At 40.5% G+C, this 15,432-nt stretch overlaps 1 protein-coding gene across 2 annotated transcripts in view; it reads right to left on the bottom strand.

Moving 5' to 3' along the window:
• zbtb16a (zinc finger and BTB domain containing 16a) overlaps positions 1-15,432 on the bottom strand; it is a 141,927-nt gene that overhangs the window by 45,672 nt on the left and 80,823 nt on the right. For both annotated transcript variants that reach the window (XM_072374503.1, XM_072374504.1), the window contains exon 4: positions 6,135-6,221. In XM_072374503.1, coding sequence (XP_072230604.1) covers positions 6,135-6,221 — 87 coding nt within the window. The remainder of the gene's footprint in view (positions 1-6,134; positions 6,222-15,432) is intronic.

Below are 15,432 nucleotides of genomic sequence, written 5' to 3' on the forward strand. Positions count from 1 at the left end.
ACCCACCAGATGACACCAACAGGAAGCTCAACATGCTAACGCTTTGTGATCAAAAGTCGTGTAATGCTAATGCACATCTGTCCATGAAAGGAGAGCGGGATCGAAGGGGAAATTAATCATAAGCATAGCAAAAGTCCCTTTATGGTGCTCATTTCATTTACAGAGCAAGTGAGAGATAGAAGTGATCAGTAGGTTGAGCGGGATAACATTCACATTTGTGGGGCTGTAAGCTTGTTCACTACGTTTGTGTGTGTGAGTGTTGTCAGTGTATCAGCAACACATGTGCTACACTGCCTGCCTGGGCTGGAAGAATATTTGCTTTGCTTATCGCCGCCCTAATGCTCACTGACAACTTAATAACATCACAATTAACTAAATGCTAAACAGATGCCAGTGCTGGACTAATGTGATTGAGACAATCGGCACTTTTGACGTGACCCCTGTGTAGCGCTGCCATTGGCCTAATTTGCTTGAGTGACATGACTGGACTGCATGCGTGCGTGTGTTTCTCTGTGTGTGTGTTTGTATTTGAAGTGAGTGATTGCGAGGCCACCGGTGTGAATAATTTACAAGGAGGAAAAAAGACAAAGACACGAAAATAATGTGACTAAACGAGCTCCTTCTTTCTGACCATCAGAGCCTTGTTGTACCCCCACCCATCCGCTTTTTCTTTCTGTCAATCCTCCATTCTCCCCTCCCTTCCAGTGTTCTCTCTTCAGCCAAACTATTTCTGGCTTGAGAAAAGAAAGTGTTTACTCTGCGGCTGAGGCCTGCTGGAATCATGCTGTGTTCCCACTGGCTAAACCCACTATTGCCACTCCATGGTTTGCATATTTTCCCTGTATTACAAGACGTTAAAAAAAGGACAGAGGGAGATAAAGTACGAAAGAAAGGAAAAGAGGAGAGTAAGAGCCTCCCCTCTCTATTATATGTGGATTTTCTCTTGCACTGCTGTGTGTATGTGTGTGTGCACACAGAGATGATTCATGTATAAACAGGAACACCAACAGCCAGACAACAAATTCTTCCGAGGCTTGTGGACTCCAAACTCATTTCTACTCAAGTCACATGGGAGATGCAGTCCCTGTTGTTTCTAGTGCTACTCACAGCTCTGACTGAATAACAGGCAACTGCTCACACTGTGGCCTTAATTTGGCAGCTGAATGTGCAGATTTCAGTGCAAATTACAGCTGCAGAGCCTTTAAAATGCATGAATCTCTAGAAGGGAAATCTGCATTTCTTTCTCTGCAGACAGACTGAAAAAAAAAACCTACTTTAACTTCAATTTATTGCTTACTCTTTTGTTTGTGAGCCACTTTCTCGGCATGTATTCTGACCTTTTGCGTTTCAGCACCAAGCTGCACTTACATCAAACTGAGAGCTTGTGTGGTGGGTTTACCAATAAAATACAAGAGCTATAAATTATGGTGGAAACCAAAACCATCAACGAAAAAAAATAGAGAAGGCTTGCTGGCAGAAGCACAGAGATGAACACACGAGGAGAGAAAATTATCAACTGAGAGCTCAGAACAGTCCTGTGCAGATTCGATTGGGAGAGGCTTTACTGGAAATGAAGACTCAAAATGACACGTTGGATGTGGCTGTGTTTAAATAAGCACGAAGGTTTCACAATGTGAGATTATAGCGTGCAACAAAATTTGCTTTCAAATAGCTATGGAAAGAGTTTACAGCTGATCACAAAGAGGAAATGGCAAATGCAGCTTCTCCTGTGCACACATTTGTGCCGCTTAAGTAAATTCTATCACAAAAATCTCTCAAGATTCAGAAAACAGAATGCATCTATGACTGCCGGCATTAAACAGTAACTAAATTCATAAATTCTACCAACCCTTTCAATAACACATCATCCAACCTCTTTCAGCCTTTTTTTGCTTCATTTATGTGCTTGGTTCAAATAAGACACACAACTACAACTTGTAGCTAAGCTGAGGGTCTCCTCTCATATCATGTGAAGTCACATTGATATCTGATTAATTCATTCACAACACATTAATATAAAAATATATATATCAAAAGGTATTGGATTTGTATCTGTCCCTTGTCCTGACAGTAATATGATGAAACGGAAATCTCTACCATAAAATAAGCATGTCACCATTTTGCATCGTCTCCGCTTGGGAAGGCTGCTCACAACACAAGGCCAGGTCTTAAAAAAAGATTAGTCTCTGCATCCAAAAGCTGGAGGACAGAGACGGAGTGTGTAATAACAGCTCAACAACTCTAAATGACAGCAGTGTTTTTCCTTTAAGGATCAGTGCTTCATGAAAGCCAGACAGACTGTGTTCTTTGCTTACAAAAGCCCTGTGGTGTGCCCCAGTATAGACAGAAGAAGACTCTGATGTGATGCCATCCAATTTGGGCAAATATGTGACGAAAATTAGCCGTGAGTGGATGTAATGAAACTCACAAGTGACTTCGGCCCCTAAATACAGGCATTCCTGGATATATTTCTGTATGCGCATTGCACAACGCTGCCATAGAAGGCAATAGTTAGCAGAGGGTGTTTGTGCATGTGTATCTGCACGAGTTCACTGGGTAAAGACAGCCACATGATGTTTTGCTGCTAGTTTCCCTGGCATCATGACCGGCCCTGCCACCCCCACACTCTACTATGCAGAAGAGCAAGTCCCTTTATAATGACAAGTTCAGGAAAGCCTCAACACCCTCCAAACTATCTTGTGGTTTTGGATTAACACTTTCTATATGCACTTCATACTAGACCTGTTGAATAACACAGAGGTGTGCAGTGGGAGCCTTTTTGACAGCGACAGAAGACAAAGTGAGAAAGAGAAGAGGTTGAGTCAGACTGCAGCTGATCGGCCAATGAAGGAGATGCGACAATAGTTCCCATTCAGAGCAGCAAGAAACAACCACAGAAGCCAAATATTGTCATCAGAGAACATTAGCCAAGGGCTGAAGCTCTGCCAAGAGGCAGGCAGAGATCAAATATGGCTTTGATGGCAAACAGTCACCCCCTGCTTCCACCACACGCCTGTTCCTGTGAGTCTTGTGTACTGTACACACATTTCTGCACAAATAAATCCATACTTGTTGAGAGTCAAACTCAAACTTCCCCATCAAAGTCTTCTATTCAATGTGGATATTTTACTACATTTTACTGAGGCATCATCATTCATGCTTTATATATATATATATATAAACATATAACATATAAACATATAAAGAAGGCCACTTCTTAAGTGGCTTAAAAAACACATGATGTAGGATCTGGGATGTGGGCTGAAACCGTCCATCCTCATCCTTACTATTTTCCATGTTATTCTATTACATCAAATCACATTGTCATCTCAGTGTACTTAACATAGTAAGGTCAAGACCTTACAGTCTCCAGAAAGTTAAAATGAGAGACACAGACTGGAAGGGATGTGACTGTTCACCTCTCACACTTATCAGTCACTCCATGCTACAAACAGACCAGCTGGCTAAATGCTGTCAAGCCCTCAGCTCACTGTTGAGCTAAGAGCACAAATGATACTTAACCTTTGAATGTCACCATATGTAATATCATACATACACACACACACACACTCAAAAACGTACGGTAACAGTATACATACTGTGTGCTAGAAATTACACTGGCCCCACTAGGGGACTTGGGATTAACCCATTTAAAACCAGATGAAAGAGCTAATTTTGAGCTGACCAATTAATTTTTTTAAATTTAGTTTTAATACCAAAGCTTTCAGATACAGTGTATATGTAATGTGAAAGCAAATATACACGTGAGAATTTTTTCACATTAAAACTAGAGGGGATATATGGGAGAGCATAGTGTCAGCAAGAGCTTGTAAAATGTCATGGATTAGAATTCAGAGCATAGTCAGAGTATGCCATGAGGTAAGTGTACAGCGATTCCAACATCACTAAGAAACAAAACCAAAACTGGGAATCAGGCGGCGAAGTAAACTGGCTCGCCATGTTCTGCCAGAGCCCACTCTCAAACTTGAGGCTCAAAACAGGGATGATTATTATACTATACTATTACTGCTGCTCCTCCACTTGTCTAGCAGGAAGACATGTCTGGTCCTGGTGGTGACTACCCCCCACCCGCCAACCCCAACCACACAACCCCTTCCATTCGTTCTAGACTGGAATGCCTATATTTAGAGCGTTCCCTTCCGCTGTTATGGCTGTTGAATCATTAGCCCCGTTTAACCCTTCTTTACCTCCAATGAGCTGACTGGCTGAGGGCATGCCCCTCAGGGGTAGTCCCCCCATCCCTAAGTCTTGACTACACCACCACACCTTCTCCTATCAAATACTGAGGAGAAGTGCATGGAAAAAAGGGGGACTCAGCGGAAGCCTGAGGGTCGTGGCTTCAGATGAAGGACAAAACACAAGATGATGATAATGATAATGTGTGGCTATTTTGGAGAAATGTTTCTGGCCTGAGAGCACACCCGTGTCTCATTTTGTTTGACATGCTCGAGTGAGGCTGAGAGATGGTGATGTTGATTGGTGAGGTGGTGATCCCCTGACCTTTTCTCTGACATACCCATTAGGCCAAAGTGTCCACATGTGTAAGAGAAATATCAAAACCAGCAGACTGCAAAAAGGGAAAATCTGCTGGGCATATTCAGGGACCTCAGAGGATGAACCGTTTGTATTTCAGACACTCAACTCAGAATGCAGGACATCACAAATTAAAAGCTAGACAACCATGTCCTTTGGATGTTAATTTTTTGAGATCTTTCGTATTACCTTGTTTTTAAAACTAAATTCATTCTTAAGCACATATGATGTGACATTATGTGCCAAATTGCCTGCCAAAACATTCAAGATGTGTGTGTTTCTCAAAATGATTTTCAATTAGTTTTTTACCCTATAAATTATATATTTCTCCGTCGGTACTAGCAAATCGAAAATAAATAAAAAAAAAAGCTTAATAAACATATTGTTGTCAACTCTATTGAAAGCTTACACAAAGTTAGGAATTTTGTACCAATAAGAAGTCACTATTGGACATTTTGACTTGTCTATATGGTCGCGTACTACATATTGATAACATAATAAGCATATAAATATACAAATATTGATGTTTAAGCTATAATTTGGTAGTGAGTAGCTAAAAACAATGTACAAAAAATATCCACCTACAATAGACAATCCTATACTTTTTGCACCTCCTTGTTCTTCTTTAGACTCACACCACCTGCATTTGTATAACAGATCATGATGGAGTGAAAAAACAAACTGAAAAGAGAATCAAATAGAAATAAAGCAGGACTCATGCTCACACATCCATGAATCACACTGAATCCTGAACACTGTGGAACAAGCATAAACGGCCAAAATCTCTGTAACAAAGATGACATGATTTGACACAAAGTCTTCCCACAGAACTAAAGAGTTCATAACAAGCAGTAAAACTGCTCTGAGCCATCACACATCTGTGTGTGTGTGTGTGTTTGGGGGGGGGATTTATTTCTTCCCATTTACATCTTGGCATCTACGTCATCCTAGTCTCATTTTCATAGCTGAGCACTGATAAACAACATTGACCTGCCAAGTTTTCCCGGTTTGTTGATTACTGTTGGGTCCAACTTGATTTAGGGCAAGTGGGACTAATCCAAGATGATGTGATCTATCCATCCATCTATCCATCTATCCATCTATCTATCTATCTATCTATCTATCTATCTATCTATCTATCAGTCCAAGGCTGTAGTTAGGTGACAAGGGCTGATGAGCCTCTACATGCTATCTAAACACACCAAGCCATGATATTCACCCTGATGTGTGAAAATACACAAGCAATTAATTGTAATTGAATTAATTGTGATCTTAAGTTTTCTCAGTTTAAATTTTATTTGACAACAATTCTTGCACAGGAGGTTTCCCAATACATCTGGCTATTTAGATCATGTCCCTACCATTTGAATAAGATTTGCCTTGTCAAAATACAGTAAGCTAACTGTTTTAAATCCAGCATCTAAAGACTGTTCCATGTATTAGCACAGAGAGTTCAAACAGCTGGAACTTTAAGAGCAAATTCCACCAGTGCAAACATATTGATACTGCAGAAAAGCTCATAATCTTCTTGTTTATGTCTATGTTCATGATGCGATGTCTGACTGTGTGTGTGTTCATACCAGTGTGGATCTGTCGGTGAGCCTCCAGGGATTCCTCTGTCTGGAACTGGGCGCCACATTGGTCACACACGATGGCCTTCTCACCAGCTGAACAACAAGAAACAAGTGGATTGTTATGAAACATTCCCACACATGCAGCGCATTTGAAAAGTCTGCATGAAATTAAAGAGACGAGGGAAATAAATAAATTCTGCAAAAAATGTCCCTCTTCTTTTTACTTTGAAACATACTCCTTATTGAATCCTTGGGATAAAACAATGAAACCATAACACACTCTGCAAGGCACCTGCATTTCAAAATGTCCTGCTTTGAACTTATCTAAGACAAATAGTTAACTGAGAGGTCATGTTTGGATTTGAGGGCCTTCAGGCAGCCACAATAAAACAAATGAGTGACTCTTTAACACCAGCAGCCAGTAAACCAATAACAGCATTAGCTCATTGCAGACATATCTAAATGAGCACAAGACAGATAACAAGAAATGTCCTCTGCAGAAAAGCAGAAGCCATAAAATAGGTTGGAATACGACTCAATTCACACAAAACAATTTAGCAGAGATGACTGCTTCTAGTTGAATGATGACAAATCAATCTTGAATCATAGTTTGCCCAAGAGATGCACCAACATGTTTATTTATTTTTTTTACACACAAGACTTTTGAGTCAAGATCATTTCAATCATGCTTCATGATCATGCTTTAGTAAAGATTTTCTTAACACATGACTTCATCCATAATTATCTGATCCTCTTTCATTTTTAGAATTTAGACGACTGACAGTTTTCACTATTTGATTGATTATTGTGTATATTGTACACTGTGATTTAGCCTACAGTGCATTTAGCTCTATAATTTGATGTGTCAATCCATCCTCCCTCAGATTGGTCAGATTCTGATCCAAACTTAATGAATATGCAAATCATGGCAAAGAGTGTCCTCCTGTTCTTCATACATGCATGATGTTTGCTGATTTGCAGAACTATATTCTACTGAGTTCATTTTTTGCAAAAATGCACAAAAACATCAATTCCATGGCTACCAACATCTTATTTGATGTATTTTCAACACAATGTTACTATCACATATAATTAAAAAATATATATATAGTATTTGTATTGTAATGCTTTCTTTTTTTCTTCTTTTTTCTACAGTAGAGCTGAAGGAAACATCTATTTGACTCCTTGGGGAATGCCACCATTCACACATACTCATGTTACTTTGGTCCCTCCCTCTTGATGTACACACATGCTGAATAAATTCACGATTCATTGGTGGAAGAATGGCTTGCTGATTTATACTGTTGCCACGTGAGTTTTGTTGCAGCTAACACCTTTCCCTCTGCTTAAATGACCTCTTCTACAAAAAGGACGAAGGCAAAAATATGGCAACTTGTCCTGTTCCATGACTGTAATGACGATGTCCAAAATATAGAGCAAGTCAATTTTTAAGTTGCAAAAGACTTGACTACTGTCTCTTAAGTGAGTGTAGAAAGTAGGAAACATGGCAGTAGAAAAGGATGAGAATGTGAGTGACAGAAACAAATATTAAATACAAGAAAATATAGCTGAAAAGTATGTCAATATAGTTGAATTACACCCCCAACCACATTCGACTTTATGTTGTAAAACGCTTCTTTGCTTCTGTTTATACAAGTACACTAAGTATGTAGGCCTTGAGCTATGGGCTGGATTGCCATGTTGGTGTATACTTTATGAATGTGTACAACCTTGTACAACAATAAAAAGACAGGAGACAAGCATACACACACACGCAGGGTGCTGTTGAAGGGCACATCAGATCTCAGGCAAATGACTTTTTATGGCTTGGCAACAAGCTCTGTACATGCCATACACATCACGCATCAAACAGACATAAATACACGCACACACACACACAAGCACACTCACATTGGCTAACATCTGGATATTATGCGTACAAAATAGGCGTGCATGTGTGTGCGCCTGTTTCCACTGCAAGCACAGAGCGATCTCTCCTGACTAGACCTTGGTTTGTTCTTGGCACGGCCTCCTGGGTTACGACACCTCCAGAGAGAGAAACAGAACACAATGAAAACAGGAAGCCAATTCTTAGATGACAGAAAAAAAAGGCAGGGGGAGATGGCTTGTGAGGTTTTGCAACCGCAGTGACATTAGGGAACGGCCTGTACTGTAATAAGCCCTACCAAAAGCAGAAATGACACAGACCGTACATGACAGAGTGTGCCTGCCAGTAGAGTGCTTATGCAACAAGTTATGCAAAAGATACGCCGCACAAGTGAGCGTGACTAGATCATAAGCCACTGTAATGCAACCTATAAAGCTTGTACATCCTGGATTAATCTGCAGTATCACAGGATACATTTCCATTTAGGCACTTTAGACAATACAGATTAAGCTGTTGAGCAATGCTATATAATTGGCTGCATATTCAAGAGCCATCATTTTCAGTGTGAGAGCATGACACGCTAATGTCAAATGCACAGATGAGCATATGGCTGAATTAGCTAGCAAAAGCATCCACTTAACCTTTGGAGAGCAATGCATATAGAGGGGATGTAGATAGAATCCCCCCCTACCCCCACTGAGGTGCCTGATTTGCATTAATAACAAAGTGCCTCAGTTGATTCTTATACTTCTAATTCATAACTTTTGTATTTGGTATTACATTTCTATGTGCTACAGCTGCTCAGTCAAGCTTCACTGGACTCCTTTCACCTGTTGCTTTGAGGTCATCGATTGCCCTTGCAGCAACCACCTGTGACAATTCTATGACCACACAAGTTCAACCTCAATTCTGTCAGTTCGAACTGATATATTCGTACCAGTACTCAAAGTAAATACATTTGTGTTTTAATGTTTTACAATTTGCCTGCATTAATTATCACCACCAAGATGCTCATGAGCAGCCTATTACCCTGCTGATTTAAGTTCGAACATTCTTTTCTTCCCCAAGTGGAGGAGTTCAAGTATCTTGTTGTTCGAGTTGAGGGTAGTGACCAAAAGAACGAAATGGGCTTCCTCCGCAGGGTGTCTGAGCTCTCCCTTAGAGAAAGGCTGAGAAACTCAGTCATCCAGGAGGGGCTCGGAGTAGAGCCACTGCTCCTCTGCATTGGGAGGAGCCAGATGAGGTGGCTTGGGCATCTGGTTAGGATGCCTCCTGGACACCCTGGTGAGGTGTGGTGAGGAGACTCTGGGGAAGACCCAGGACACGCTGGAGAGACCATGTCTCTCAGCTGGCCTGGGAATGCCTCAGGGTCTCCCTGGAAGAGCTGGAAGAAGTGGCCGGGGACAGGACGTCTGGGTTTCTCTGCTCAAGCTGCTGCCCGCGCGAACCCGACCCCCAGAGAAGCGGCAGATAATGGATGGATGGCATTCTTTCAAATGTGGGAAAACTTTGAATATTAGTAGCTAGGTCCATGTGCGTCAGGAAGTAGTTTGCTTTGTGATCATGCAGAGGTCACCTAATACATGCACTGGTGACCTATTAGTAAAATAGGCTAATGTTGGCTTTGTTGCTCTTGCCAAATGTGTCAATCGTGCAGTGCACGGCAGGTTAGGCAAAATCAAAAGGAACACAACCAGCCAAAACAATTCCAAGGTGCCAGGTATTGTGATATCAATACTGACAAGTACTGCTGTTCACAAGACCGAGAATGGCCAGTATAAATTTCACATTTTTCCATGACAACAAAATTTTAGACTGACCTGCTGGCATGCCATTCAAGTGAGTCAATGGAGGCACCACATAAACAACTCTACATGCTCCAACTACCTGCTATTCAGTACAGTCAGCTAAAGTAAGTCACTTGCCAGAAACTTGTAAAACTGCCATCACTGACAAGATAGTAATATGTTTATGCAAAGATATACGACCCAACTGCATTGTTTCAGGAAAGGGGTTTCAGGAATAAATTAATGGAACTGGAGCAATAATAAGAAAATTCAAACTGGCATTCATGTTTATTTCAAATTCCTTTGAACTCTTGGAAAAACCAGCATCCCTAATATATAACAGTAGCTGACTGGGAATGTCAAGAAAAACACATTCATGTGTATAATTTCCAGTAGGCCTGATGCAAATATAAGATACTCGTAGTAAATTTAAATTTTTTTTCTTTTCAGTCTAATCAATAACAGCAAAAACAATATTGTAGATGGGTAAAACTTGCATGGTTACTATAAGTAATGACTGTGCCTTACAGACACTATAACCAGTCTTCTGGGAGGCCAAGAGGCGTGTGCTAAATGGGCCAGGGATAGGATTTTAGTGCAGGGCATGCCCCTGCTTGTGGCACAAGGACATAAATTGTCAGGAAATGCCTGCATGGTGCCTTGCTTCAAGGAGAAAGGAGCTGCATGAGGTCATTGTAGGGCAAAAGGGGGAGGAAAAGTGGGAGCACAAGAATTCAGGGTGCACACGGCCAGGCAGCCACCCAGCCAGATGCCCGTCACTCTAGTTAGTCAGCTAAGTGCTAACAAGGGGCCCTCGGCTTGGTAACAGACTCCATAAGCGATTTTCAGTGCCAAATTAAAGTGATAAATCTTGAGGCCCCTTTGATCACAAGAGGGTGAACTTGTTAGTTTGGAAAGACAGGGCAAATGGGGTAGTAGAGATTCATGCTGTTAGTTTTGTCAGGTTTGCTCTCAATAGTAATTACTAATCAAAGTCTAAAGGACTCTGATCTTAAATGTCATTCTAACAGCACAAGCAACAAAGGAGGTATCTAAATAAGTGAAGTAAATAAAAATATAGTTAACTGCAAAATTGAAAAGATCAAAGTAGAAATAAAAAGATGGAATCTCCAAATGAGTAGACTTGCCCAGTTCACTCTGCAAGTGGGACTCCTGAGTCACTGCCACGGATTTAGCCCTTCGCTGACATAATAAAAGTTGCACAACCGATGTTGAGTTAGCATGTGCATGTGTTTGGAAGAGGGGATGGGATTGTGATCAGGTGCCACATGCCACCGAAGCCACTTCCCTTTTCACTTCCCTCTCTGAAATATTGCACAACTGCTGTTGCAGTGCACTGTGGCTCAGTTATTTCATAAAGAGCTGTAAAGGAGAACAAGCCAGTGAGGGCTCCCTGCCAGTCACCCAAACTTCCTATAAAGTCAAGCAAAAAGACTTATAATGTTTCTGTCTAAAGTGTAAGCCTGATCCATCTGCGCAGGTCTTGCTTCCCCTTGATAAAGGACACCTTCCTTCATATGGTGTCATATTAACATCTGAGAAGAACTAACCACTCGGTGTGTCACGCTGCTTTTAAAAGTTAGATTGGCTAATGTTTCAGTAAGCGTTACTGTTATTTCAACTGAAGCTGTAAGTGCAACTTGTCGGTGTATGTAGCAACAGGAAAGCTCATGCTGACTTCCTGAATATATATGCTTAGGTGGTGGAGCACATATTTTTGTCTTTTAAGATTACTTGATGAAGTGGTGATTGAGGATAATAAGTTAGCCTATTGCAGGCTTTATAATGTGTATGAAAACAGTGGTATTTAAGATTGCTGTAAGCTCTAGGTTTGAATATAGAATACCAGCTAAGGAAAAAAAAAACAGTATATGATAGACAAAACTTTTTAATAGTTGTTGTGCAACTCTAACTCTGCAGATAAGAAACCTTTTAAAGTCAAAATCTTCAATTCAAGGAAAACAGTCAAGAAAAAACCCAGCTCGAGTCAACCTTGCGCTTCAATCATGAGACAGGACTCCCAATCTCAAGCAAAAACAATTTCCTCATCATGTCAGTCATATTTTCGTTCAACCCCTAAGTCCCCTTTTTACTCCATTAAGGCTCTTCACAAATAACAAGAGTACAGGTATGTCTGGTTCACTCTAGGTGCTCTTACCATCCCATGGCATTATTCAAGAGTGTTTCACTTAAATTTAACTGCTGCAGGATTCCCTCGACAGTGGCAGCATTTCACCACAAGGACGTGATGAGGATTGTGGATTAGCCAACAGCATAGGCCTCACAGGGAAGTGATGGTGCATTCCCTTGACCATAATTTCCTCAGACAAACTAAGTGCTCATTCTCCAATTTCCCTTAATAATGTGATGATGGCACTATTTGTTATTACATTCATTTCAGCCTGAGTTGCAAATGCAAACCACTGAGATGATACAGACACAAAGAGCAGAAGACAAGTAACCTTGATGCCCATGTGGGCATTTGTGGGTGTATGAATGTATTTGGGTGTCACAACACACACCATCACCACGCTCGCATCATCTAGTTCAGTAATGTGACCTCATAATGCCGCCATTCAGAGGCTCCTCTCATTCAGAAGAACATGTCACCGGCATACAGAGGCTTTGTTTGTTTTGGGCGATAATTTCTGTCTGCTTTTCTGTATATCCTGTGGAAGATTTTATATATATATATATATATATATATTTTTACTGTGTCCACATTCAGACATAACACTGCTGTCTCAGCCTACTTTCTTTCACAGGTAGAAGATATAATATATACTTAGTTTGCAACAGATGTCACCCCTTGGGGATCACAGTCTAAACAGAATCTTTCATCAAAGACAAACGCAGAATTAAACATCAGAGTTACAGAGGCTTTCCTTATAGCAGCACAGAAAATCTAGGCCACCGTGTTGACATGTGAATTAAATATTTCGTCCTGCATGGAAGATAAAGGAAAACTTGTTTCTTCTTTAACAACAAATGGTCATTTTGTATCAGCAAAGAAACAGCAAAGTCATGCAAAGATCTTCTGTTTGAAGTGACAAAGTGTTGAAAGTAAAATTTCAAGAGGTCTGATATGCCTGCTTTCATTAGATGTTGCAACAATATTTAACATCCATTCTACAGAGAAACCTTTCTACTGAAAGAGCTTCCGCATTGAAGAAAAGTGGTTCAACTAAGGAGTGAGTATGTTCCATGTGAATAAGCCTGCTGTAATGTGTAAAATTATCCATTCAGCTGTGGGAAATCCATAACGTAAGAAAAAACTAACAGCTCTGCTGTGAATAAAATAACAATATAATACATTTTTCTTTATTTTCATAGTGATAATGAGCTGACTACAGAAAAATAAACGAAAAGCATGCAGTAAAAAGATATAACCAAAGAAAATCTTGATCTTTTCATAAAAAAATAATATATATATTTGCATTTTTAATGAAAAGGTTTGAAAAGTTTGCACTTACACTGTGGATTTGGGCAAAACCAAAAAATAAAAAATAGAAAAAAATAAATAAAATTTGTTCTTATTTCTTTTTTAAATTTACCTGACAAAATGAGCTCATATTACGCTTTGTAAATGTGAAGGTGGGGTTTCCAAATGGCTTCAAAACCTGCCCCAAACAGAACATCTTTCATCACACATTTCCTCTTAAATCAAAAGGTCACAGTGACCTGAAAAATGTACTTAATTTTACAGCTGCAGCAGTTATTGCAAACATTAGAGGACCACTGAGAAGTCTCCTGAGCCTCAAATGCTAATTGGCTGGATGATTTTTTTTCCCTAGAGATGAATGCATGCAGGTTTATTTGACATAGTAAAGGGTAAGCCCTGATTTTTCTCCCACTTAAATCCCAGTGTGGCCTTGTTTTTTTGCCAGGCAGGACATACTGTACATGCACATGTTTCTGCTGGAAGTGGCTGAATGATCTGTCCTCAGGAGTCAGGGAGGCTAAATGGGAAATTAAAAAGGCTAATTACAGTGCATCTGTAGATGGCTGACCAATATCGCACTCAGTGGTTTTTAACAGTCTAAACAGGGTGGGAGAGAGAGGCAGAGAGGATTATGAAGACAGAATGTGAGTGTGTGTGTATATCTGTGTGTGTGTGACTGAGGGAGGGAGGCAGACAAGAGCAGTCACCAACAAAAACATAGCCTGGCTGTTCACTGAGCCTACATAAATGGCTTACGTAAGAAAGTACTCACAGTACCAAAAAACAGCAAAAATCCATAAACACACACACACACACACAGAGACAACCACCCCATCTCCCACATCCTCCTTCTCCCCCATACACACACAATTTGGTTTAACTCCACTTGTGAGGAATTTCATTTATTTATTTATTCCCACAGTAAAAAAAAAAAAAAAGAAAGAAAAACTGTCTCCATGAGATTTATAACTTTAATCTTGTGAAAAGTGAAGCAATGAACTAAATGACAATTAAATATCAAAAGAGACACTTACTTTAAAAGTCAATCTGGTTCACATACAAATGGCAAAACACACAAATTCATGGGAACAAACACAGACGCAGTATGCTATCAGAACAATGAGTACAGACACCACACGCTCCCTCTCTTTCCCCTAACCCCACCCCTGCCCTCCTGAGCTCTACCTTCAGCTTTATAATGAGCTCTGCTGTACAGTTTCATTTACACCAGCCTTGTGTGGTATCAGTGGTACGGCAGCACAGAGGCTGCCAATTGGAGAGGACAGGCAACGGTACTGCCTGTACCCTGTAGTGGAGTAGGTGTATGCCGCCATGCTCACAGCACGTTTTTATCAAGGCTCAGAAAAAGTCTGGGCCCGTGCCAGTCTGCGTCACAAGACAACAAAACATACTCAGGATGAGGTTGATATAAGGCACCATAAACACATTATGACACAGGTCTTGCAGCACACAAAGGGGGGTGGGGTTAGGATGGGGGGGTCCACCTTCAGTCATTTTGACAATCATTTCATTATTCAAGCATGTAATTTAGCAATTACATTTTTAGCTGAGATAAATCTTAATGTCTTCTAGGAAGAAGGTGATAAATGGCTACATGCAAGAAGTGGGTGATTTAACCATCAAACATAACCACTGTGGTAGTCTAGCTATTTGCAGTAGTGTAGAGAAGTTTATGGGACTTCAGATGTTTAAGTTCGACCGCAGTGACTAGGGACTAAACAACTTAAAAAATGAAGTAAGAAATGGAAGTAGACGCGGTGCAGTGACCCACTGAGAAATAATCTGCCATTGTGAAGCATTATGTGCTCATGGCTGTCGCCATCTTGGTTTGTTTGGAGTCAGAAGTGGCCATATTTGGACAATGGGGAGGAGCTTGTGGGCAACACGTGAACCTGATAGGGCAAAAATATGCATATTTGAGGGTTTATATCTATTTGAGAATGGATCCACATTGAACAGTTATTTCTGAACCCAGCTATGGTGTAGTTTCTCTTATACACTGTAGTTTCACTTGCTTTATCTGTCAGAACATCAAAGGTGTATTTTGCCTAGTCTTTGCAGGACAAGTCTGAATGGATCCATGTAAAGAAAAAGGTTTCTTGGACTAAAAGTACAGCTTTAAATTCTTGTCCATCTCACATTCCA

This window comes from Leuresthes tenuis, unplaced genomic scaffold (assembly GCF_036924035.1).
Source record: "Leuresthes tenuis unplaced genomic scaffold, fLeuTen1.0.hap1 SCAF_21, whole genome shotgun sequence".
Classification (NCBI taxonomy): domain Eukaryota; kingdom Metazoa; phylum Chordata; class Actinopteri; order Atheriniformes; family Atherinopsidae; genus Leuresthes; species Leuresthes tenuis.